At 31.5% G+C, this 26,721-nt stretch overlaps 3 protein-coding genes across 6 annotated transcripts; 1 reads left to right on the top strand and 2 right to left on the bottom strand.

The window, feature by feature from the left end:
* Positions 1-89: 89 nt before the first annotated feature.
* Positions 90-3,797, bottom strand: LOC108341952 (GDSL esterase/lipase At1g54790). 3 transcript variants are annotated; one of them, XM_017579648.2, is made up of 6 exons: positions 3,395-3,797; positions 2,209-2,452; positions 1,856-2,056; positions 1,421-1,587; positions 1,001-1,271; positions 90-561 (listed from the first exon to the last, which is right to left on the bottom strand). In XM_017579648.2, exons 1-6 carry the CDS (start codon positions 3,647-3,649, stop codon positions 293-295), a joined length of 1,407 nt encoding a protein of 468 aa, XP_017435137.1. In that variant the 5' UTR covers positions 3,650-3,797; the 3' UTR covers positions 90-292. The 3 variants fall into 3 exon arrangements, with proteins under 3 accessions (XP_017435137.1, XP_017435136.1, XP_017435135.1); XM_017579647.2 differs by lacking the exon at positions 2,209-2,452 and having other exon boundaries at positions 3,418-3,788; XM_017579646.2 differs by lacking the exon at positions 3,395-3,797 and having other exon boundaries at positions 2,209-2,568.
* A 1,226-nt stretch (positions 3,798-5,023) lies between these two features.
* Positions 5,024-13,194, bottom strand: LOC108341546 (kinesin-like protein KIN-1). Its single transcript, XM_017579218.2, has 15 exons — positions 13,081-13,194; positions 12,866-12,968; positions 12,483-12,526; positions 11,726-11,755; positions 11,516-11,638; positions 11,396-11,421; positions 11,151-11,232; positions 10,276-10,317; positions 10,161-10,194; positions 9,792-9,867; positions 9,505-9,724; positions 9,323-9,414; positions 5,811-5,925; positions 5,570-5,746; positions 5,024-5,219 (listed from the first exon to the last, which is right to left on the bottom strand). The coding sequence occupies exons 1-15, from the start codon at positions 13,192-13,194 to the stop codon at positions 5,055-5,057; spliced, it is 1,443 nt and encodes a 480-aa protein (XP_017434707.2). The 3' UTR covers positions 5,024-5,054.
* A 7,429-nt stretch (positions 13,195-20,623) lies between these two features.
* LOC108343314 (glutathione synthetase, chloroplastic) lies at positions 20,624-25,975 on the top strand. Of its 2 annotated transcripts, none has more exons than XM_052878819.1 (12): positions 20,624-21,001; positions 21,797-21,966; positions 22,618-22,723; positions 22,883-23,013; positions 23,336-23,458; positions 23,553-23,633; positions 23,827-23,907; positions 24,012-24,081; positions 24,618-24,739; positions 25,132-25,271; positions 25,358-25,550; positions 25,632-25,975. In XM_052878819.1, exons 1-12 carry the CDS (start codon positions 20,663-20,665, stop codon positions 25,753-25,755), a joined length of 1,680 nt encoding a protein of 559 aa, XP_052734779.1. In that variant the 5' UTR covers positions 20,624-20,662; the 3' UTR covers positions 25,756-25,975. The 2 variants fall into 2 exon arrangements, with proteins under 2 accessions (XP_052734779.1, XP_017437003.1); XM_017581514.2 differs by having other exon boundaries at positions 20,626-21,001; positions 22,648-22,723.
* Positions 25,976-26,721: the final 746 nt, after the last annotated feature.

A 26,721-nucleotide genomic window follows, 5' to 3' on the forward strand; every position in this document is an offset into this window, starting at 1 on the left:
CGCGTCATCACTATACTGCCTTATTATGAAGCATTAACCATGTATAAAATTGAAATTAAAAAAAAAAAAAGAGTAGAACATATCAAATGTGATAACCCCAAAAGGCCCTCTTTGATAGTATACATAAAATACAAATGAACCATGAAGCTTGAATGTGTCATATACCAATCCTTGAACATCACAGACCATTAATAAGAGCTTGACTGACATTTAGAATTACAATGAGCTATTGCTTTGAAGATACGAGCACATAAAGAATCAAATAATGATAGCAATAAATATAACGGGATGTCTAGAACTTGAGCTTAAGTAGGAAGGGCATTTTGTCTGAGAAAGGAGGATCGGAGTACTTTCCGGTGAGAATTTGTGATGCTACATATTGATTAGCAGTCTCAGTGTAATGAATCCCATCCCAGCTTATGTACTCACTAGAATCATTGCAAGCTTGTGCTGTGATTGTGGTTCCGTTGAAGGTCTTTGTTTCCCCACAGGAAACTCGACTGTCATAGTTGAGGGGTGGACCTCCGAATCCACAACAAGCCATAATAGGTTGTTCAAACCCTGCAAAGATGCAATCATAAAAATTAACTGCTCTTCCTCCCCACAAATTGTTATGATAAATCACAGAATAGAATGTGACACTGGTATTATGACTGATAAAGGGTCCTTAATGAGCCAAGAAATTGAACAGGCTTATAGCCTTTTCTAACTACTTTGAAGTATATTTCCTGTAATCACTGGTTTGATCCATGGGGAAAAAGGGTAAGTACTAACAAAAGAAAGCAACAAACCAACAAAATAAATTTCCTGGAATAGTTATATAATGTTTACATTGTCAGCAAAAGTGACAAGTGATGACAAAGCCATATGAGAAATTTTAGCTACACATTTTGAAATCTAAAATTTTGAGCCTAATACTCTTGGAAACGGTAAATATCCATAGTCAAAATTGTAGAACTGAAACGTGGAAAGTAAATAAAAATTACTCGGAGATGCTAACCGTATCTGGAAAAGTTTGAAATCAGATTTGATTTTATAGAGAAGATATCCACGTATGTGACATTCGAGTCTGGATATTGGCCCTGCAATTTAGTACAGAGAGCGTGTAGCTGTAGGTTAAAGATTTTAGCAGCTTGGTTGTGTGAACCAACACATCCCAGTTCGTCAAGTTTTGATGCATCAGTTCCAAATTTGGCGATGTTCTGAGGCAAGCATCCAAGAGGCCCTGTATTATGTATCCAGAAATATCTAGCCCCCTGGTCATAGAGATTCTAGTGGACAATTAAAGAGTTAGAACTCGTTCGTATTAATCTCAGTAAAACTGTGTATATAACCTATGGATGCATAAATTCAAGAATGTTTTGGAATAAAATTTTCCCAAACATTAAATGAAAATAGAAGCATACTATTTGACACCAACCTTTATTCCCTTTTCAAGTTCTAAAAGAATTGTCGGAATTGAGGCAAGTATTTGGTCCAAAGTTTTTGAATAAAATGCTCCAGCAAGATCATTCTGGCCAATGTCAAACATGTACAATCCCTTCTCGAAAATATTCTCATCTGGGACGTACTTATCAAATTTCCTGCCTGAAACATTGTGATGTTTTTTTAAACACGAATGAATGAGTTATGAAACTGACAGCAAACCAGTTGTGCCGCCGAAGTAGTATAGCAAAAGTCAATTTTGAAAACATTACATAAATTTAGCAGAGATAAAACATGGAATTTAATTTCAATAATTTGTATAAGAAAGATTCTAATCAAAGATCAACATAGAAGAAATTCTAATTCTAATGGGAAACTACCACTAAAAGTATTAAGGAACCATATGCTAATCTTGTGCTTTGGCAGATACCTTTGGCAATCAATTCAAGGGCCCTAGCTTTGAATCGGAGGAACTGAGACACCTGAACCCCAAAGGAAAAGGGGCAGAGGGAAGATGAAGTGGCTGGGAGGATAGTTGCAGCTGCTGCAGCAAAGTTGCATCCTTTCCTAAAATTTGGCAAACCCAAAGAATCCAGGTAGGCATTTAGGAATGGCAAGTCCATAGCATCCACTGCAATAAAAAACCAACAACACATGGAACAATAAGTGAAAGAGTTGTTTATAGGGCAGAGGGAGACCTAAACTTCTACTTGGGATCATGATGTGAAGGAAGATAACAGATGATGAGGGCATTGCAAAAATGAGGTTATGGAGATTTATTACTAAGGAAATCGATGATGAGACGGCCATCAGAGTATCTCCCCGATGGTATTTGGAAGTAAGTTTGTCCATTTGGAGGGTAAAGGCTCTCAAAACCACCGGCAACAAGAGCACCAGTATCAGAATTTGAATCACCAAAGTTGAAAACTGCTGGAAAATCCAACTGGAAGGATATGGCACAAGGTATGCAGATGGCAATGAGGGAAAGAATCTGAAGGGTACAAGTGTTGGTTGCCATAGCTATTGACTACTATTGTAAGGAGAGGTTTTTATCCCTCCCAGCTTTGCTTCAGTTTCAAACTTCTGCTATTAGTTAGTTTTCCATCTGATATTTGTTTGTTTGGTTGGTGCGTATACCTTCTATTGGAAGTAAGTCATTCTTTTGAATCAATAGCAATATAATCAATCAATGTACTAAATTTCAGTGGGTGATAAGGATAAACTTTTATTTAAAGACATTAATTTTTATGTACTCAACCGATTAAAAATTTAAATTTTTTTATCCTTAGTACTGAATTGCATTATTCGGACTGAGAACGCTTGTGTTAACCAACATTAATAACTAAACTTTGATATTTGGATAACAATATTATTTATTATAATTAAAATCAAAATCAAATTCCTGTCTTAGAATTTTGATTTTCATCAATAATTAATATAAAAACTTTATAATTTTCTCATAAACTTAAATCTAAATAAATAAAATAAAATATGTTGATCTTTTTTTATTATATTCACACACTTTTTAACAGAAACAAATTCAGCTTGTTGCACATGTAACTTTGTATTGATATATTATTAAAAAATGATATTTCATATTCAAAAATTCAGCTTGTTGCACATGATAAATTATTTCAATGTAAACTAAATATACTAAACCAAAACAAAAAATTAGTAAAGACGAAAATCAGATCGTTTTCGTAATATTGACAGCCAACCAATAGGAGAATTGGCAGGAAGCTGAAAAAGCAAAAGGTTAAGATGAATCAATCTCTTGATGCTACGTATTGGGAGGCTAGTTAGTTCGGGGAAAACAAAGAAGCCGGTAACTATTTATCGTGTAGCACCTGAGCTTAATTCTTTTGGCGTATAATGTTATAGTATTTTTTTTCCATATTAATTTATGTTTATATTCATGCTTGAAAGCTTTCTGAGTAATGGTTATTGCAACAATTATAAATAATATAACATTAGGGTATAAATAAAAATTACTTAGGAAGTCCACCATGAGACGGCCATCGCAGAACCTCCCGGATGGAATTTTGAAGTAATCCTGTCCATTAGGTGGTGCAACCTGAAAGCCCAACCCTGCAGCCAAGTCTCCTGTGTCCGAGTTTGAATCACCGAAGTTGAAAACTGCTGGGTATTTGAACTCCGCCGAATTTGACCTAGCTAAACACATGGAAACCAAGACAAAATGAAAAAATACATTCTTGGAAGCCATTGCACGTTTTCACCTGTGTCCAATGGAACCAACTACCAACTTGATAAGTTGATACCAATTATAGCGCTGCATACACTGCCATCATAGAAAATGATTCCGTGCCTTTTATATATGCACGTCCCATTGGTTGCTTCAAAGAGCTAACGTGAAGTCTTATCTAATAAACAATAAGACCCTTGCTTTAGATGGTGGATAAGTAAATGAAAGCCAAAAGGAAAATGTTCCTTATGTTAAAATTACCATGCTATCCTTATGTTACCACCGTCAACCGCTATTATATTAAGTGATTAGCGCAATCCAGTGAGTGCAATGCAGGTCCTAAGTCGTTCCCTTAAGAGACCTAAACTCATTGGAACTTGGCCACGAAAAATAATTGCCCCAGGGAGGGAAAGAGAACGCTGTGAAAACGATAGAAATGGTAACGGAAACTTGGGAAAGCATTAATACAAAAGCAAGGAGATGATTTTTTCCTTGCGAGGGATTGCACGCTTGTGGCTTGACTTGCATTTCCACGGGATTGTATTGCTTCACCTCGTAATCATCGACTACCCACGGAGAACCTTTACATTTTACACTTCTCAGTAAACATTCCTAAGCAAGATTTCTGACGGTCGATAATCTGATATTGATAAGGGATAATGTCAGCTGTTCCCCTTCTGTTGAAATAATTCTGCATTATAAGGAAGATTACAGTGCCTGGATCCAACACAGTCAAAATAACTGCAACCAATGACGTGACGCAACATAGAACCTTACATATACATTCATCTATCCAAGGGCTCATGCTGCACGTTATTGATTGAACTGCTGTGTCTTATTGTTGGAAATCCTCTCTATTGAAATTTAACATGATATTGAACCCAGCTCGTTCATCCATAATTTTTTTTAATGATTCATCCATAATTCTTTAACACTAGTTTATAGTAGTATCCCGTTCATCCAGATTACATAGCATACTAGAAACCAGTTCAGAAATCGCAATCAGGAAATCCAGTGCCTCCTACCCTTAAGCTGCACAGCTATTGTGTTGCTTACGACAGTGTAAAAATCAAGACGAATTGAAGCACTTCAAATGGTCCATACTTTTATTGGCTACTTGTGAATTTATGGATCTACTGTGCTAACATGGTTGAATTCATAAAGAGAGGTGTCAGGAAACAGCCATCAATGGCAAATTATTATTCATATAAAACAATTTTCGGGTTAAACATAGGCTCACTAACAATGCTATCGATTGTGATACAATCCATGAATTGGCCATCTCATCATATATTATGCTATTAGCCAGCCCCCAAAATGTCCAACAGTAAGTGAATCAGCATGAGGCATCTTTATTATTTCTATGCATTATTTTGGTAGTATTTAAAGGCCCCGCTGCGGCAAGGCATCATATAAGAATGAGTAGTCACTGCCAGCGTCTTGAAGAAGTGTAACCCGACCAACGAAGAAAGAAAGTCAGGATACCTGAAATCATATTCTGAAAAATGGAACTATTCTCTGCTCCCTTGTAGAATAGAGAATCCGTGGAGGCATCAACTTTGGCCCTGAGAATGCCATTCTCCCTTTTAAGCTGTGAAATTATATGTTCGACAATAAATATTTTGTGTTATTCTTCATACAGCATTTTTCAGAAGCTTTTAACTTTACTACAGGATAAACAGGTTTAACGTACGGTTGGTTGCAGAGTTTCGAAGAAAAAGGGAAAGATGGTAAATTTTTATTTTTAGAGTAAATGTTATAAAGTGTTTATAAATTTAGGAAAAGACTAAGAAACAAGTTTATTACTCTGTCACTTTTTTCTCCCGTTTTCGCATTTTAACCAAGCCTAGTATCTGGTAAACAAAAAAGTGCCCAAAAGGTTGGAAGTGACCGAAACAGTATCTGTTGTAAGAAAAAGATTATCGCACATTTTTGTCTTACCTCATCAACAGTAGCTGTAAGCTTTTCCATGGCTGCTTGCAGCAAGGATATCATCTGTAAAGTGAGGTCATCTATGTCTGACTCCTCTTCAACAGATGAAAGGTCAAACAGAATGCCCTCTTGTATGAACAATTCCTCTAGGAACTTCACATCTTCAACATTAAATTTCTCCCTCAACTGTATTAACATAAATTTTATTACGATTTCTAATTAGAAAGGGATTTTACTACAATATTCCCACCTTGTTCAAAACTCTGGCGCTTGACTCGTCATCAGACGGAGAAGCAGCACTAGAACTTGTATCACTTTTTTCTTCACTGTAATTCATGCGAGGCGACGCCTTTATATGTTTCGCCCTGCAATTAGCATTTTAAAATAGAAATTTAATTGGGTGAATATTTATTTTAACTCTCTTCTTCATTAAAGATGGTCATGATTATGTGTAAAGCTTGTCGAGAAAAAGTTCGTGAAAACTAAACAAGATTGGATTTATTTGAATTTTTATTATGGGAAAATTTATCTTCTACCTTAACCAAATTATTTCAACAAAATTCTTATTAGCTTAGGTATAACTCTCATAATGGGTTGGTCCGATGGACTAGTCCAAAAGTTTCTAACTAAACATTAAAGCTTTCGTTTTGCACCCCTATAATTTCTTTCGGCATCCCATAAAGATCAAAACTTTTAGTTTACAGTTGAGTAAATGACTTTTGTGTAATCTATAAGTTTTTTAAACAAGGAAGGATCATAACGGTGGAGACTAAGAGCACTTTTGACTTTTACACCCCCTCAATGAGGCATAGGAAGAAACAGGAAGAAATATATCTTAACATCATATTAGACTCAAGAAATATAACCTAAATACAGAGTGATGCACCTTCCACCACCTCGTCTTCTCTCTACACCTCTCCAATTTTTTTTAAATTCTAAATTTATCCTTTTTACTTTTTACTTTTACCAATTTTACTTTTTTTTAAAACCCTAATTCCAATCCCGTCTCACTTTTACTTTTCTTTTCACTCTCAACAGCAAGCGCCCACCCCCCACTGTCACTTTTTCTCTTTTTCTTAATTCTCACTTCCATTAACACAAAATTTGATAGAAAAAGTAAATTTTGCATGATATAAATTTAAAACATTTATAATTTCTGATGAGTTTTGAAGTATTATGATCCCATAATATAATATGCTAAAAATTTCTTCTCCACTTTCTTGTCTTTAAATAACCAAATTTGAAAATCCATGCTTAAACTTGAAACTCTAAACCACCAGGAGATAACCCTTGTCGTTGTAAATCAAACCGTTTAGGCCGTAGGAGCAGCTGAACTTCTCTTCGATGATCACTGGGTGTTCAGTGAATCTCGTGGAATTTGAAAGGAAATGAAAAATATTGTATTAACAGAAGTGGAAATTAAGAGAAAGAGAGAAAGTGACAGTGGAAGGGGGTGGGGGCTTGCTGCTGAGAGTGAAAGGGAAATTGAAAGTGAGAGGGGATTGAGATTAGGGTTTTAAAAATTGAAAAGTAAAATTGGTAAAAGTAGAAAGTAAGAAGGATAAATTTAGAATTTAAAAAAAATTGGGAAGGTGTAGGGAGAAGATGGGGTGGTGAAGGGAGCGTCACTTCTAAATATATTCAGATTTTTTCGCCCAACTCAAACAAACTAATGGTCGGTCCACGTGCTTGTAAGTCGACTCAAGTAGTAGGTATAATATTTTTGGGCAAATTCTTACTACACCTCCATATTTTTCATCCTACACATCCATGCATATTAAAATTTTTGCTTTTCCATTTTCAAACTGTACAGACTGAAAATTAAAAATGACTTCTGATTTATACAAATTGGAAGTCAAAATTAATTTCTGAATAGATTTTTTGGAGTTCGATTGAGTGTATTTCAAAGTTTTTTTTTTATAATGAATTTGTTTTTATCATGTTTCAAAAATTTAATTTAATGTCTTATTTGATATTTTATGTTTTGAAACTTTATTTGAGATTTAACTTACATGTTTGAATGAATTTTTATATTGGGCAATAATTAACAAAAATTGTTAGTTGGACCTAATATACATTATCTGGTTGGGTAAAAATTACAGCCCAATAAAAAAATTGTATTGCCATATTTGACAGTCATATTAGTTTGCTCATTTTGACTGTTCTAATTTAGGTCTAGATTAACAAATATTAGTTGGATTAAGTTGAATAAATTGGAAAAATAATACATTATATAAGTTCTTTTAGTCTTTGAAAAACTTTGAAAAGAAAAACTCATTAACTCTATAGCTCGATATTTTATAAAAGTATTAGTTTGATTTTTATAATTATTTTTTTACTTTTAAATTAACATGTTAACATTAATTTTAATAATGCTATAAGTTACTATACCTACATATATATATTAAATACTTATATGTCATATATTTAATTCAAGAATAATAAATTATGTCATAACAACATTAGTATATTTATTAAATGTTGATATTACAAATACTAATTTTTTTTAATAAATATAACAAATATGATTCATGTAAAATTAATGTGTACCTAATTCAACATTCACCGACTTTACCAATAATATAAATATGTTGTTTACATGTACTATTGTGATACAAAAGAAATTTCGCATTCCTTTTTGGAATAAAATTAAAAATCATGTTATCACTAGAGCTGTCAAAACGGACCATCCGGCCCGACCCGGCCCACCACAGGTTGGTGACTTAGTGAGTCAACCCAACCCGACTCATTTATTAGCGAGTCAGAAAATTTTGAACCAGGCTCGACCTACCACGGGTTGGTGGGTAAACAGGTTGGCTCACTGACTCACTTAATTACAATTTTTTTAAAATAAAAAATAATTATAAACTCTCTATAATACAAATCTAAACAAATTTCACTCCCAAATTTCACTCGAGTTTTTAATTAATTTTGAAAATAAGAAACTTAAATAAGTTTTTCAAGCAAAAGTAAAATAATAAATATTTTTTATAAAATTAAAATTAAATTTTAATAAAATAAAATTATGTAGGTGAGTTGGTGGGCCAACCCGGCCCACCACGGGTTCAACCCGCATGAACCGAATTTAAACGAGTCGAGTTGAAATCTGACCTACATAAAAAAAATACAACTTTTTTTAATCCAACCCGGCTCAAACCCGTGGTGGGCCGGATTGGCTCGCGGGTTTTGACCCATTTTGACAGCTCTAGTTATCACCTGTATTTCATTATTTAAAGTATTAAATATAGAATAAAATAGACACATTTGTAAAATAATTTTGTAGCCATTTAATAAAAATAAAATCACCACATATATTATTTTTCCTAATAACTAAATGACATAAATAAAATGTTTCCGCTATTTTAATCTAAGAACGTTTATAATATAAACGTCTTAAAAAGATTATTATGAGTTCTTATTTTATTTAATTGAGTTTTGTTATATTACATTGTTTTTTAATAAAGTTTACAATTAAAATAGTGAGACTTTAAAATAATACATATTTGTACAAATCATTTTACTTCAGTTTCTTTTTTTAAATCAGTTCTCTCAATATATGAAATTATTCTTTAATATTGAAATATAGAATCTTATATAAAAGCTCACCATAGCACATGAGCAAGTAATTTCTTTCAAGAAAATAAAGTTAAAATTAGAACTTTTGTTAAGGAAGCTCTGACATCATTTTAAACATAGCAGATGAAAATAAAGAAAGAAAAGAAAAGAAAATGGCAGTGCCTCAAGATTTCAGGGATGACATACCTTGCACCGAAACGAAGAGTGGACAGACTCTCGGATGCATTAAAAGCGCTGGGTGAGCAACAACAAAGCAATGCAGTTCTAGCATTTCCTCCCTGTGAATAGGAGATACAATGTTTGGGAAACTGATTTCGTGAAAAATGGGTATGTTTTGATAGATTATAAAAAAGGGAGGGTGGACTAACAAGAGCATCCTGAAGAATTCGAGGGAGCTTGGAATCACGATACGGGATATGGCTTGTTTTTCCTTGCAGACCACATGTAAGAGAATTTATTACATTTCCCAGAGCAGACAAGGATTTGTTTATGGTTTTGGCTTCGTCTAGAACTCTTCCCTCTGCTCCTGTTTTCTCCACTTTCTCTGACCCAGCCAAGTCCACTAGAATTAGTTTTCCGAAACTCGTCCTGTTCAAAGTCTCAGTGTTTAAGAATGATTCATAAGCAGATCACATATTTATGGAAGAAGTATGACCTTTTATCTCTGGAAAATTCTCGCTGAATTGTGAATATATAAATGCAGTGACTTCTGCTGCTGGCCATGTTCATTTCTACATGTTTTGTTTAGGATGTTTACAGAACGCAAGTAACCTTCCTAATTCCTATCACTGCTTTTCCTCCCTCAAGAAAACAGGGAATTTACCCTAATGTGTTATGCCTTTTTTATCAACTAAGAAAGAAAATAACATTAAACAGGCACAAGAAGTACCAAAATACATCGGCCACTACCATGGGTATGGCCATTGTTTTTCCTCCCACATGTACTATGTAGTTTAACTATATATAAAAAATAAAAAGGTATAATAAAAAACTGAACGGTGAGCTAAGAGTCAAAGCAGGATACGGGTCTCACCAACTGTCCGGTTAGCTATCCCCTTCTACAAATTTGAGGTCACAATTAGAAGCCGAAATAATTGTAAAATCATTCAGAAAATGTTGTTCAAGTTGTTTATTCTTACAGACAGGTTTTGCAATGCTTCAACAGGGTCCAGCACAGTAATCTGAATGAAAAACTCAAAAGGTCCCGTTAGTCCTTTATGGCAATAATTGAATAAGAATCACCAATTATTTTCCTTTTTGTTTGTTATTGGATTAGTGTTTAGACAAATATTATGTAGCATACATAAATACTGAATGATTCCGCTCCACTCTAATTTTTGAATCAGCTCATGGAGAGAGCTTCGCCTAATACTCAATCAAAAGAAATGAGACCTTGCTTCACACTAAAATGTCAAGTCGATTTAACTTTACTTTCTTGAAGCTTAACGGGTGAGTTTGAAATCGCATTTCTAATAGGATATAAATATGTGAAAATTTTATTTTACAAATTAAATTAAATTTAATTTGAAGTTGATTTCTTAATAATATTAGAATTTATATTAATAAGGTTTATTGGATCTATTAAACTATTTATAAATACAAAATCTCATACTAAGATGTTAGTCCTTGATGGAAAAAATATGTTAGAAATCTTACATATAACATATAAGAAAACTAAATTATAACGTAAAAATAAGTGTAAATTTTATCTTATAAATTAACTTTTTGAATGTAGTCGTTAATATTATGTGCCGAGAGATTAAGCACGTAAACTCACATTTAATCTCTTAATATTTTGGAAAATAAAATCAATACTGGCATAGCGAAAAGATAAAGTCCACGAGCTAAGAAAATCCTAACCAAATAATCCAATACCCATGCCTCAAAATTTAAATTTTACATGTTAATCATATACATAAGAGCACGTATATAATTGTGAACAGAGAAGTAGTTTCAGATAGAAAAAGAGTAATCAGAATGGAACAAGATATAAAGTTCCCAAAAAACAGCTCACCTCTGTAACACCGGGCAATAATATTCCTCGCGATTTACTCTCCTTAATTTGTATATTAACTTTTGATAAATCAAATAGGTCCCTACATAAGAGGATAGAGTTATTCTGATGACTATTGAAGAATCCAAATTCACATCAAAACTAGCTTTTCCCAAAGTTAAGAAAATTTCCTACCAGAAAAGCATATAATACGCTCTAAGTACAATGGGAGGGGGGAGGGAATACTTTTTTTTTTCTATTCATACCTCACTTTTTCCATGTAGATTTCAACCTGAACGAATCAGATACAAAATCAGAGACATAATTTACTATAACCAGATGATTTTGTAAGACTGATGTGGTTAAATGAGTAAGTGTCTCAGTACCATTGACAACTTAATTGAATATGTTTTCTTTTCATCAGAAGAATTTAAGGAATCAAAAAGTCCCTCTACAACTCTTGAAAGAAGTCCCTTCTTCTGTTCACCACATTCAAGTATACCAGGTCCCTGCTTCAGAGAAGAAGTCATTTATATTCCTGTATTTGATGTTTTGTAAGATCGTTTTAAGATACTTTTTAGGTGACAATTTTCCACCTCCATACTATATGTCTTCCCAGCTCCAGTCTGCAATTGATTGTAGGAAAACTAAAGCTTTAAGCAATTGGAGTCGAAAGAAAAATGGATTCGTGAATACAGTTGATAAGTTCTGCTGAAAATAAAATTATATATATATATATATATATATATATATATATATATATATATATATATATATATATATATATATATATATATATATATATATATATATAATAATTACGGTAGTCCCTCGTAATGGAAAACATGTGTAGCATATTTTCTTAAGCCAATAGGCAGTAGAGAAACATATGTGGCATATAATAACAAGACTATATTTACTAACAGGTATGTTTAACAACATTGTAGATTTTGCAAATTGTCGTCGCTAAATATTTAAAAGGGAACTGTCTAGTTTTAGCATCAGGTGCCCTTTCCTTACTTCCAGAGTAGCTAGATTTGAATTCAACACGGATACACCGTGAAGTAACAGTTCAAATACTTCATGCCTCATCTACACATTTTTCAGTTCTTATTTTCCCCCTTCAAACATAACCAAAATATACTCCAAAAGGGTATTTCTGAGCTAATGCAAGGGATCATATTCAGCGAAGCTCGTATGATGCAATATATTGTAATTTTTCACAACTCTTGATACACGTGTAGATGCCATGTTTGAGGAGAAAAACCACATACGATCTCGTATTGTTGATTTTAAAGTTTAACAAAAAGAAGCAAAAAGCTTTTGGCAAACTGGAGACGCGTAATATCTTACCTGGCCGTAAGTGATAATTGTCCCATTGTATCCATCAACAACATCTATTTGGTTTACAGGAATACATACAAAACGAAAGCCTGGTGTCAATAAAAAAACTAAAAAGCAAACTATAATTAAGGGAAATGTCATTTTCCCGAATTTGATTCTTATGAAACATTCCAAATTTTTAAAATTTGAATGTACGACGTGCAGACGTACACTAGCATTACACGAACTATAAGGATAATTTTTTTCATATAACCGAAGTTGATAAGCACTATTTGGCCGTGATGAAGCTGTCATTTCATAAGGAAGCAGAGTCATTCAAATTAAGGAAGATTTCAATCTGCATTGCGTTGACTGATTGACATAAATTTGTAATGAGGATTATGTAGCTGTACCTCTAACCATGGGAAGAGCTAGGAACTGATAGACATCAGCTTGCTCAGACTGTTCGTAGAACACTCTATCAAAGCTAAACACGGATTCTTCATCCTTTTCGTCCTGAAAAAAATTAATTCAAAATTATTTTACTATTTACCGTAATGTGTGATTCACTGAGTTTAATAGAGCAAAAGTGAAAACTAATAGACCCTTAATCTGACGTAAAAAAAACCTTGAAAATGAAAGTTTCGGTATCTCTAGATCGAATGCAAACAGAGTTACTGTCATTTTGCTTCTCTTTTGAGTTCAAAGGCCTAAAGCGTGCGCATACTGTAATATTTGACATGATGCTTTACAGAAAACAGTACTTCGCTGCAGTCGTTGATTTAAACCTGTCAATGGAAGAGATATTAATGCATAAAATAATAAACCAGAGGAATATTTAGAAGCTAGAGAAATTTTAAAACAGATCTGCGTTGTTTTCCAGATAACATCGATCTAGAGTCAGGTTTCTCAGTGAGTTAAGGAAAGAAGGAAAACGCTACGTGAATCTCTGCTCCATGAATCGGTCATTGCATCAGGCATTATTCCCTATTTTCGATTCATATTAATTGCATTAGAAGAGATGAATGACCGTAGTGGAATTTCTCGAAGCTTCCTTGTTCCTTAAAATCCTTTTTCAGATGCAGAAATAAATTTGAAAACACATTGAGTCATTAACAGATAAACCTGTTTGGAATGCAACGTCAATGATGATCTCACAATGTTAAACTGATTAGTCATTCTCTTATTCATGAACAATGTAGTAAGAAAAACAATTCGAAAGAATAAAGAACAGTATTCGTCAAAGGGAAAGAGAGAGAACCACCTTTCCCACGGCGATGAACGGAGAGCTTACTAGTAACGAAATGAATTTCGCGTGGTCTTTGATGGCGGGAACAAAGATAATAAGCCAATATCTTCCTTTATACGGGCCTACATCTGGGTCAAGTTTATAATTCAGCTTTTACTCCTTTCACCCCCTAATTAATACCTCAACCCCCATAACTATAATGATAATGACAATGTTTTAATTATTTTTTTGTTATTAACATGAGATACAGATAATAATCATGGCGTAGAGGAAGCAAAATCTTATAATTTTGATTAGAAACCCATTTATTAAGACTACAACACATTTGTTGTGGAATTATGACTTTACTTGCTTGAATTTGAAAATCATTTTCTTATTCTATGAATTTTATATTCAAAATTATAAAAAAAAAATTGTGCTTGGATATCATTAAAAAATTATTAAAAGGTTAAAAGATATTTAACTAATATGTATTTTTAAAAAATTATTAAACATTAAGTGTTTTAAAAATTTTATTAAACATCAAGTGTTTTAACTAATTACTCATGTGTCGTTAAAAATTAGATGTCGTCGTAAAAATATCAAATTGAAAAAAAAAATTATGAAAATTATGATTATATTGAATATTAAAAAAAGTTAAATTCTACATTAAACAAAGTAAATTAAAATAAAGATAAAAAATGATATTAAGCGTTAAGTAATACATGAATAATAGAACATTATAATTTAAAATTTATGTTATTTGATAATAATAACAATAACGTGAGAAGTAACGTGTTGTTGCCTTAAAGCTTCGCATTAAGTGGCGGAAGTTCATAAAACATTGATCCCTTGAAAGAAAAGTAAAGAATCTGAAAGTGGTTCCGTTACTTGGAAGGAAAAACTTGAACATATTCTAAGCACACAGGGACATTACTCTTGCTATCTCTTCAACATCTCTACAGAATTTTTTTGCAGATGGAGCCAGGAGAACTTCATTCAAGCATTTGCTACAAGCTCTATCTTTTCGTAATGAGAACTTTGGCTTCGCAAGCAATGAAGACAGTGACTTTGGGGAGTTCTTCGCATCATGGTTCAAGCGATGAAAAGGAGCAAACCATCGCAAAAGTCTGAATCTCTGCCATCCATTCTGAAACTTGGTTCTCATTTCAATCAGAAACCAAACTCAATATGTTAATTTCGTTTCTAATCTTGTTAGAATCAGCAGGGTGAGTGAGAGGACTCTTTTTTTCATCTCACATCTTTGTATAAATTTGTCTGTTATTGTCATTTATTTTTATTTCTTTTTTAATTTATTACGTTGAAGATCATAACTAGACTATATAGTAGTGTTAAAGATGAATTTATAAATAATAGTATTTTTCACTTTATAAGGTTTAAATTAATTGATTTTTATTACTAGATTAGTTGATTGAGTTTCTTTAGACTGTTATTAGGTTTTTATTTAATTTATCATTTTTAAATATTTAGTCTCGCGTAAATATTTAATATACATGTCTCAACTTTAATGGGAGGATTACGAATTAAAAGTTCCACGTTAATTAAAAAAAAGAACAATTTATAATATTTATATGCAATGAAAGTAATCTTAATATTACTATTTTATAAAATTAAATAAACTTTTTAGATTGTATTCATATGTACAATAGGCAAATATTTAGTTTTCTTATTAGTTTTTTGGTTACATGAGTTAAAGAGAAGGTAAAAATAATTGTATAAATCATCTTAAAATTAGTTATCCCGTCTGTATGCATTTATTAAACTCTTATTTTATAGCATAATTTAAGCCATCTATTTATAGTTGAATATTTTTTAAACTCTCAATATATGAAAAAATGGATCACATTAAAAATTGATTTAAACCCTTGGTCCTAATTTTTGTATGGAAATTTCAGTTAGATCATATTTTTTCAACTGTTTCAACTGGATTATATTTTTTGTAAAAATGAACACATTTTACGTGCTCATCCAAATCTGGTCAGATTCCCTTCACCACCCACTTCCCTTCACCACCCACTTCAATGGACTCACTCTCCCATTGACCTCGTTGGCGGAGCTTCGCCGGCGCAAGTCATTAGCAGGCATACCATTGATTGGGTAATTAAAAAGATAAAAACCATTGAGCGAGTCCTCCTCGTCGCGCCTTCATCGTCGATCGTTGCCGCTATGCCGCACCGAACGATCGCTACCGCTATGCCGCACCGAACGATCGCTGCCGCTATGCCGCACTGAACGATCGTTGCCGCTATGCCGCCATTTGTGAGAGAATGAAATCTGTCATGGTTGAGCATGCACCAAAGGATAAGAAGAGCAGAAACAGAACGCGAAAACCAAAAATGGCGAGACCTGATGTGCGAACTGTCACTGCCTGTGCCTTCACGACCTGAACCAGGAAGAAGAAGAAACCAGAAAATTGGATTTTCCTTAGGGTTCAGGAGCATTAGGGTTTCAAATTGGGAATTTTCCCAATTTAGATTTCAGATTTTAATTAGGGTTCTTAAAAGAGATTTTCTGGAGGATTAAATTCCAGAAACATAATTGGGATTTTAATTTCCAATTTTATCATAAACGTTAAAGTTTCCCGAATTGGATTTATCATTAATGCTAATTGGTTTGGGTTTCATATCTTGGAGAACCAATTCGATCCACCAAGAAATCAAAAACAGAAGAGCATCATCTTCCTCCATTCATTCATTCATCATTCGTCCCTGCATTTTTCTCCCAACAAAGCTGTTTGAAAAGCCTGGGTGAAAAGAGAGGGTCCAACACCACCAACAACAATATTTTTAGTAAGTGTTGGAGGAGGGGTCGTGGGAAGTAGCCGCTATGTTTGTGGAGTTTATCGATTAGGGATGGGAGGGAGGAGAGCATGCGAGAAAGGTTGCGGAGATTAGGGTCGGAGGAGAAGACGGCGTGGGACTTGGCTTCGAAGTCGAGGAGCGTGTCAATGGCAGTGCTGGGTGTGAAGGGCTTTGGAAGCTTCTTTGACACCTTCAATTTTGATAAGCCATATCATGATTCTTTAATTTAAATAACATTTCTACGTAATCAAACAATATATGTCAGCATAAACACGTCAGTTATATTTAACGCCGTCAGAAAGCACTTAACGGTTAGGATAAAATGTGTTCATTTTTATAAAAAATATCATTCAATTGAGACAGTTGAAAAAATAATGACCCAACTAATATTTTCATACAAAAATTAGGACCAAGGTTTAAAACCTTAAAAATTTTAATTAATTGATAATGTAAAATATTTTATTATAAACAATCCCTTCTGTATACAAGTTACTCACAATAAGTAAGACTCATGTTGTATTCACTTTGCACGATTTATTATTTAAACAGATGGAAAAGGATGGATTTACACGAATTTATTGTGTTCACTTCTAGATATTTGAGATTGAGTCAAGGTAGTGATTTGCGAAATGCTCATTTCGGTGATTGGAGAGGATTTGCGGGAGGAGAATTTGATTTCCAGTATTATCCTCCTTCAAATCATTTTCAATGCAATTGAAAAATTAAGAAATAATAATAATAATAATAATCATGAAATTTTAAAAATTAATTTTTATTTTTTTCTCTCTTTATAATAATTTTCAAAATTATATGTAATATTAATAATTATCATTTTATATTACTTTTACTATTAAGGGTATTTTAGTAGTTTTTAATTTTTATCCATTAGACCATTTTTTGTATCTGTCACATTAATCAAATTCTATACTAATTCTTACACACTTTACTTCTAAATTCATTTTCACTCACCTCCAAATCCACTCAAATAAACAACAAAAAATTTATCTTCAAATCTTCTCAAATTCATCCACTCACTCTCCCAAATTATTTGCCAAAGTCAACACACCCTAAAAGGCAATATGACTAATTCTTTTAAGTAAGCTAAAAAAAATTGTATTCAACTCTATTATTATGAATTAATGGATTCATTCACTTATAAATATTTCATTTTTTTAATTTATTTTATATATTTGTTTTAGTATATAAAAAATGGATTGACTTGATAATTTTTTTTATGATAATAAAATTAAAGTATTTATCTAAAATAAACATTCAAATTATTTAAAACATTTTTGAACAATATTTTTATATTTAATATTATTTGAAGTTGCGAGGTCATTCACCTTCAATGCTCAAACTTATTTAGTCCTTAAATTAAGTTAATTAAGTTTAATTTAATCTCATTAAAAAAAACTAAATTTTTTGGATATCAATCTAACTCAATAAGTTTAATTTCATTTACACATTTCTAACTATATATACCAACCCCTATTTGCTTATGAAGTCCAAAAATAAATTTGCACAAAACTAATTAGATCGATTGTAGAATAGTTTACTTGAATATCAATAATTAATCTTAACAAATATTTTCATTTATTAAAACATCTAACACTATATAGGTTAAAAAAGAGGTCAATTAAAGCTTATTGTTGATAAAAACAATAATTTAAGTGAATCATGTATGTAACAAAATGAATTAATCCCTGGTAGAAAAAGTAATTTGTAAATCAATGAAATAGAAATTTAAATTTGGGTTTCATAACAAAGTTTTTATACTAAAAATACAGGCTTCCTAACACTATTTACACACAAAATCCTTTTTTTTCCTTTGTAAAGTATTCATCCTACATATTTAGATCAAGGTGACTTTTTCTTTTTTATTTATTTAACTTTTTGTTTGGATAGAAAAAATTATAATTTCTCCAATACTCAAATCCATTAAATTTAAATTGATTTTATTTCAAAATATTTTTTGATTTTTTATTTTTTAGACAGAGATTTAGATTTAATAAATTTTAATTTTCTTGTTTAGATAAAATAATTACATACAAATACAAAATAATTATGTAAATATTGGCTAATTGATAAACATTAAAAAATATCAAAATTTATTATCTATACTTATATTTTTCTATATTCTTCCAAATCTATCATTTAAATAATTTTTTAATTAAAATAATTATTTTATTATTTTATTAAAATTAATAGTTTCTTTAGATTTAATGGTTTTTTTAAACTTAATTATTTTTTTAAACTTAATTGTTTTTTTAAACCTAACCATTTTTTAATTATAAAATTATCTATAAAATAAATAAAAATTATTTAAAATAAAATAATAAAATTTATTTATATTTAATTTCATAACTATAAAATAGTGAATGCACATGTTTTTACTAGTATTTTGTAATTAATCTTAATTATTTTTCAATTAAAATTTACAAGATTTTTTAACTACTTGTAGGATAATTTTTACTTTTTTCTTTGTTAACAAGAGATAATTAAAAATTATAAAGTATTTGTGTATATAACTTTAATACTAAAACTATATATACATACACGAAATGGTTCCTTTAAAAACAATTAAAGAAAATTAATTATTCTATAATAGAGTTACATGTCCGCTCTCTTGTAACTTATAGAGAAAAACAAATAACATAAACAAAACATAAAAAGACAAACTAATATTGTAAAAGAACCAAACTATACAATTATAATCATCATATAACACATCTCATTTCCAAACGAAATCAAATCTAAACATATAAATAAATTATAGACTTTATAATCCAAATATTTTTCCAAAATTAATGTCTAAATCCAATCTATCCAACTTAATTCATTTCGATTAAAAACAAGTTAAATTTGATTAATATTAATACAAAAATAAAAAAATATTAATGTAATTCATCCTAATGTTCTTTTAAGTAAATTAGATCAATAGCTTTCTTGAAATTTTAACTCATGAACAACTTCTAACCATAATAAATTCAGTCAACCATCAATCATGAATCTGACTAACTTAAGTTGAAATAAAATCTAAAGTATGTAAAGAATCTTACCCACCCCACCATACTAAATTAAAATATTACACCCTTATAATGGCATTTAATATAAATACAATTTTAAACAAACTATTTCAATCAAAATATTTTCAACAAAATGAATCAGACAATCCAAGTTTTATTTTTATAGTGATTTTATTTTTTTTCATCACAACATTTATAATATTTAATAAAAGTTCAAGTTCTTTTAACATCTAAAAGTTTGCACCCACCTACTACCTTCTTTATTTTTCTTGTCTATCACTTGATAAGTTAGAATTGGTTTGATGGTCTGATTTAGACAATTGGATTAAAAAGAAATATAATTAAGGAAGAATAGTATCATGATATATTTTTATATTTATTTAATACATATTATAATGATAAAATAATTATAAAAATATAAATTTTTGTATTATTACAAGATAGAAGAGAATAAAAAGTAACTAAAAATAATATCAAATTAATGTAAAAAAATTAACTGTCTCAAATAATCAGAATTATCACAGTTGGCATAACATATCTGTTCTTTGTATGTATCAATAAACTAAAGAAAGAAAAGTGTTATTGAAAATTCGAATTTGACCCGATTTCCTTCCTCGTTTTATCAGCTGCCAGCTTCTAACAGAAATGTTCAGTTATCAAATCCAACTCTAACACCTGAGTATGTTTAAAATATGAACTTAAAATCAAAATGTTCTACGTTGTTTTATCCAACATCTGTAATAACAGTAATTTTTGTTAACACATATTTATACAACTCACGTTCTCTTTTTTAGAGCATCTTGATTCTCCCAAACTCATCATTTAATGTAAAACCATTTTAACCACAAAACCTATAACCTTTTTCTTTGACAAATAAACTAAAACTAATATTTAAGGACATGTTTAGTATTCTGTTCAGATGGATGCCAAAAAAGAACATTCCAGAGTGACAAATCAAACCTTGTCAAATAACAAAAAGAAAAAAATCTGTCTTTGATATTATTATCAATTTTTTTAGCTGGAGCACTATTTATGAAAAAGATGAAAAAAGAAAAAAGATAGAGTACTACCAGTAGCTACAGTGGTGATTGCAATAAATAGGAATATATAAAGGGAAATGAAAAGAGGGAGAGAATGGGTGGTAGATCTGGGTGCTTGTTTTGTTCTCCTTCTTTCACTGGGATAAAGATTCAGCCTTTGAGTTCTTACACTTTTCCCTGTTCTTATACTTTTCCCTATTTCTCCTTCACCTTCTCCCCCCACCAAACACACTCACTCTCTTTCCCTAAACTCATGTCTCAGCCTTTATCTCTCAACTCTGCTCCTCTTGCAGAGGCTGACACTGATTCTTCCGCCGCCCCTTCCCTCTTCGATTATCATAGTATCGACCAAAAACTGCTCCAAAACATCGTTTATGATGCTCTTGTCTGGAGCACTCTCAACTGCCTCCTCGTTGGAGATAAATCGGTTCAGGTCAAACTCTGCCACTGTTCTGTTTTCTCTCTGTTACTTGGATTCGGTTCCTTTGCTTTCTGTAGCTTTTGTTACTTCTGGTTATCTCACCTTCCAAAAAACTCATCAACATGTGTACAGTTTTCATAGTTTAACAATTTTCTGTACTAATGTTAATGTAATGTAATTGCATGGCTATAAAAGATATAAAATCTTAAAATAACAGAGCAAATTATACTAAAACCATGACAGATTTCTTGAGATTTTATTTTGTATAATGCGTGTTTCTTAGATAACATGAGTGACTGTAATAAACAGCGAGTGTAATATTTCTCAGAAAGTTAAGAGATTAGTATAAAAATATAAAAGGAAACAGTGTCTGAGAGATTTTGGAGAAAATTTACTCTCTCAGTAAGTAGTATGTTTCATGATTAAAGTTTGACATTAATGATAATAATTTATTATTCATTTATTAGCCTACTTTTTTTCTTAATATTGGTGGGAGATTTCACATGCATTATATAAGTGGGGTCAATTCTCATTTTATGTGATATTGAGTGAAACTTAAACTCGCTATACAACAGAAATCACACATCAACTTGAGATGAGGTTAAGTAATACATGGAATTAAACCTTGGATTTAAAAATACCGAGTAATTTAATTTGTAAAATTATGAAATACCATTTCAATTCTGATGTTACTAAATGGCTATCGTTTTAATCTTGATGTTTATGATATAAGAACTAAATTTGATACAGTGATTTTGGGTACTAAAATGATATTTTGATGTTTACAATCGATGTTGCCTATCATAGAGATCAGGAACAGTTCCTGGTGTAGGCTTGGTGCATCTTCCGCTTTGCTTATTGCCCGGGCCATTTCCTGAAAGTCACTGGAAGCAAGCTTGTGAATTAGCTCCTATTTTTAACGAACTTGTTGATCGGGTGAGTTTGGATGGGAAATTTCTTCAGGAATCTCTATCAAGGTAATGTTTTCGTGTTGTTATATTACGAGGCATCGAATGAGTCAACTTACTTTTGGCACCATGAAAACGGGAGCATAAAGAAAATATATATTATACTACAATTTGATTCTGTAGGGTGAATTTTGACTCATTGTCCAAACTTATGTTGTGTGGGTAAGTTTGATTTTTGGTTCTGCAATGTCTAAATTCGGTCCTACGTGACCCAATTGTTGGAATCGAATAAGTGTGAATTGAAGGTTCACATTGGCTAGGAATAAACAATATATAAGGAGAAAAAACCACAACTTTTTTTATTAAGGTTTTGAGTAGGAAAAGGTGGCTCAGGCAACGAATGTCCTAAGGAATGTTGTTAAGCAGATCCAACACCAATTCTCTCACAATCTTTTTCTTAATAATATGTAATTCTTAACTTCAGTAATTATTTTAGACTCTTATGGGACTTTCATAAACCTTTTGAAGTACTTTTATACTTTACTATGACAATTGGTTCTTGAATCCTTTTTTCAACTTCTCCTTTCAACAATTGCTTCATTTGATGCCACGAGTACTATATTTGCTTGGAATCTTTTGTTCTGTCGTCATACATTTTGTAACTACCTGTAGCTGCCTAGATTCTTTTCTCACCTCAGTCTAATATTTGCCTTTAATCAGATATAATATTATCTGCTCATGTCAATACAGAACTAAGCACGCAGACGAATTTACCTCCAGACTTTTAGATATTCATTCCCAGATGCTACAGATTAACAAAACAGAGGTAAGTGTATGTTGGTATGAAATTTGTACCACCGAAACTATTAAGAGAGAAACAGTTTTAGTTCCTACTCTAATTATTATTCTTTTTAAACTACTAGAATACTTGTAGTTAAGGGAATTTTTCCTGGTATTGATTTTTCTCTTATCATAATTTTAATAGGATATACGCTTGGCAATAATGCGTTCGGATTATATGGTTGATGATAAGACTAAATCACTTCTGCAAATAGAGATGAACACCATTTCCACTTCATTTGCTTTGATTGGATGTCTTATGACTGGACTTCATAAGTAAGGACTTGCTGTAAATTTCACTTATTGGGCTTTCATCTCTAATTTATAATCTCTTGTTTTTGAGGTCTTTGTTTCATTGTTATGGGTTTGTTTAGGAAAATGTGTAATTTTTTGTTCTCAATAAAGATAAACACACACACACGTCTAGGAATACATTTGAAGTTTCAAGTGGTTAGAAATCGATGTATTTGAAGACAAAATATTAACATATAGTCTGTGAATCTTGAAATTATTTACCCGAACTCTAGTGGTAGATTTTTATTTGAAGATAAATTTATCACGTTGATGTGTATCATGGTATTATTTTGTGTTTTCCCAGGAGCTTAATTTCTCAATATGGAAATATCCTTGGACTAGATCCCAATAGGGTTCCTGCCAACAATGCTGTCGATCAATCTGCAGAGGCCTTGGCTAAAGGTTGGAGTGAGTATAACAATCCCAGGTCAGTTTGGAGAAAGAAAATTCCTTTTCACTTTCATTTGCTGTTCTTCTAATACTTTTGGTTCCATGCCATATTTCTGAATGGATATGTACAGGGCTGCAATTTTGGTCGTGGTTCAGGTTGAAGAACGAAACATGTATGAGCAGCATTATATTTCCGCCCTTCTAAGAGATAAATATCCTTTTCTTATTAGTAATACTTATGATACTAAAGGAACACTCTAGCAATGCAGACTCTGATTTGTATTATTAGGACTATCAAATGCGATATCAAAGGATACATAGAGATGTTCTGTAAGGAAAACTACCAAAGTTTTATGTTCATTACATTTTGGGTTGTAAGAGTTATTTTCCTTAGCTTTATAATACGTATCATATTAAAAGCATAAGGAAAACATTGGCAGAAGTTGATCAGGAAGGGGAAATTCTTCCAGATGGAACACTTTCTGTGTATGTAAACTTTATCTTGAAAATCTGACTTTCTTCTAAAAGTTTTTGGTTTAATTATATTTCATTTCTGACAGTAGAGAAGTATAATTTATTGGAACTTGCAGGGACGGACAACCAATTTCAGTTGTTTACTTCCGGGCTGGCTACACACCAAAAGACTATCCTTCAGAATCAGTGAGATTCATGAATTCAGTTTTTTAGCTGAGAAAAACTGACTTTTCAACATAGGAGCATCTCTTTTTGTTTTCTATTGACTATAACTCCTTTTTCAATAATTAGTAAAGAATTAATTCTCTGAACCCAGTATATCTCACTACTATTAGGAAATGATATTGTATTGAAAACTTATATTTGATCCCCCTATCTGGTAACCTGACTTCTTTTATATTATGAAGAAAAGTAATGATGAATACTATTACTTGGGCCCTATAACGTTTGTTTCAAAAGCAAAATTCATTTGAGATTGGTTAGTGTAACAGTTTCTTCTTCATTACATCACAGTGTATAGACTTTCTCTTTCATTTTACTTTTTGTACATCTAGCTCAATTATATCTTAAACCAGCAAAAATTATTTTACTTTTGTATTTACCTACCTCGTCCTTTCTATTCCATGGATTTTCTCAGCCATAATATTTTTCCTGCTAAAGTTGCATTATTTTTTAACATTAACGAGTTCTTCTGGTTTGGGTATATCTTGCTAAATGTGTAGGAATGGAGGGCTAGGCTACTCATGGAACAATCTTCTGCTATCAAATGTCCTTCAATATCTTATCATTTGGTTGGCACCAAAAAGATTCAACAGGAACTTGCAAAACCTGGTGTGCTTGAGAGGTATCTTCTGATTAATATTCTTATATATTCCAAGTTTATTCCATCCTTTATGCTTCTATAAAGCTGTCGATCAATTCACAGCTTCTATGCCTAAAGGAAAAGTGTAAAATGGAATATTGTAAGTTATTATTGTCTTAAGATTTTATCCTTCAGGGTGCTCTCCAATCAATGCCTTACTTAGTTGGCTAAGCATGATATGATTGTACCCTAAGGCCAATAGGTTTTTGTTATAGACAATAGCCCAGTGGAACTCCATTCCTTAGTATAACAACAAATTGCTCTTTCCTAGCAAATAAGTTGATCTGTGACTAATTTTTTCATTTTTTCTAAAGATATTTTGTTTCTATGGTTGATATCTCTTCCTAAAATCCTTGATTCAAAACCCTAAACAGGTTTGTCGAAAACAAGGACCACGTAGCCAAATTGCGTGCATGTTTTGCAGGGTTGTGGAGTTTGGAAGACTCAGAAATTGTTAAAAACGCAATTGAAAATCCAGAGCTATTTGTGATGAAGCCGCAAAGAGAAGGAGGAGGTCTTGTATTAAACTTTGATTCAACACTTCATTAGAAAAAACGCCTGGAAGAGAAACTTACATAACGAAGTGTAATTACTTTTCAGGAAACAACATTTATGGTAATGATTTGAAGGAAAGCCTCCTTAAATTACAGGAAGCTGGTTCTGAAGAAGATGCAGCTTACATCCTCATGCAGAGAATATTTCCAGCCACTTTTCCAGCAATTTTGGTGCGTGATGGTAATTGGAGTACAGGTCATGTGATTGCAGAAGCTGGAATATTTGGTACTTATCTAAGGTACATTGCTCAGCTACATATTTATCATTCTTCTGTGCTTAAATTTGCAAATCCTTGAAACTGATGTACTGAAATTTGCAGGAACAAGGATAAGATTATCATAAATAAGGAAAGTGGCTATATGGTGCGTACAAAAGTATCATCATCTTATGAAGGTGGAGTTTTACCTGGTTTTGGAGTGGTAGACACTGTATACCTAACTTGATGGAGCCAAGATCACTTCAATTCAAAATATTATGAATGTTTTACATGTATCACCATTAGTTTCCTCACTCCTGATTGTGTTTGTTTCTCTCCTAAAACAGTAAAAGAAGAGAAGATGCATTGTTGTATCTTTTAGCTCTTCCTACGGGATGGTGTCTGATTATCAAATGTACTCATCTACAACATTAGTTCTAACCAATAAAGTTATTGAACTGTTTTAACCTGTCCTTTTCAATAATCTCCTGGTATAGATTATTAAGTCATATAAATTTTGTTTGAACACAATCAAATATTGGTGTATATTAGCCAATTAAAAGCTGTAATATATTTTTTATAAATTTGGTGCAGTAATCTTAAGAAGCATTCAACTATACTAAAAAATGTTAATAAATTGAGAATCCACAGCATTACATATTCAGAAAAATGGTTTGAAGTTAAGTTGTGATGTGACTGCAATAAGGTCACTCATTAACCTCTTTTTCTGCATTAAAAGCCATTTTCTAAGATCCAAACAAGCCATTTTAAATGTCATTTTAGTTTTTTTTTTTTATATAAAATCCAAGTTATAGAAAATTGTAACTCGTGTGTTCTTTTTGAAATAAAAATGGTATAAAATATTTTAATTTTTAATTTGCTAATGATTTTATATTAATGAAATATCGCTTGTCATTTTTTTTTAATATTTTTATAAACTGGGTCAATTGAGTAATTTTATTTTGTTTTCAAAATTTAGTTGTCTTTTGCTTCTTATCCTGTAATTTTTTTTTCTAATTTTGGTTATTGTTATTTTTTCAGTCTGTAAAATATTTATTTATTTAGGTTTTATAATATTCATTTCATTTTGAAGAAAAAATCAATAAATAGAATATACAAGTAATCCAAGTATAGTAAGGACAAAACACAAAATACAAATATTTTGGAGAGTCTAAAATAAAATAAGAAGTAAGAAAAAAAATTATAACAACCA

The sequence above is a fragment of the Vigna angularis genome, chromosome 6 (assembly GCF_016808095.1).
Source record: "Vigna angularis cultivar LongXiaoDou No.4 chromosome 6, ASM1680809v1, whole genome shotgun sequence".
NCBI classification, from domain to species: domain Eukaryota; kingdom Viridiplantae; phylum Streptophyta; class Magnoliopsida; order Fabales; family Fabaceae; genus Vigna; species Vigna angularis.

Excerpts from the sequence above, each read along its gene's own strand:
- LOC108341546 (XM_017579218.2), bottom strand. The coding sequence starts at position 13,194 with ATGTCAAATATTACAGTATGCGCACGCTTTAGGCCTTTGAACTCAAAA. Across the intron at positions 9,725-9,791 it reads GAATTTTCCAGAGATAAAAG|GACGAGTTTCGGAAAACTAA; the intron begins GTCATACTTCTT and ends GACTTTGAACAG. Across the intron at positions 5,220-5,569 it reads TTACAGCTACTGTTGATGAG|CTTAAAAGGGAGAATGGCAT; the intron begins GTAAGACAAAAA and ends ATAATTTCACAG.
- LOC108341952 (XM_017579648.2), bottom strand. The coding sequence starts at position 3,649 with ATGGCTTCCAAGAATGTATTTTTTCATTTTGTCTTGGTTTCCATGTGT. Across the intron at positions 2,453-3,394 it reads ATTTTTATTTATACCCTAAT|TCAATAGCTATGGCAACCAA; the intron begins GTTATATTATTT and ends TTACAATAGTAG. Across the intron at positions 1,272-1,420 it reads AACTTGAAAAGGGAATAAAG|AATCTCTATGACCAGGGGGC; the intron begins GTTGGTGTCAAA and ends ATTGTCCACTAG.
- LOC108343314 (XM_052878819.1), top strand. The coding sequence starts at position 20,663 with ATGGGTGGTAGATCTGGGTGCTTGTTTTGTTCTCCTTCTTTCACTGGG. Across the intron at positions 22,724-22,882 it reads TACAGATTAACAAAACAGAG|GATATACGCTTGGCAATAAT; the intron begins GTAAGTGTATGT and ends TAATTTTAATAG. Across the intron at positions 23,014-23,335 it reads CTTATGACTGGACTTCATAA|GAGCTTAATTTCTCAATATG; the intron begins GTAAGGACTTGC and ends GTGTTTTCCCAG.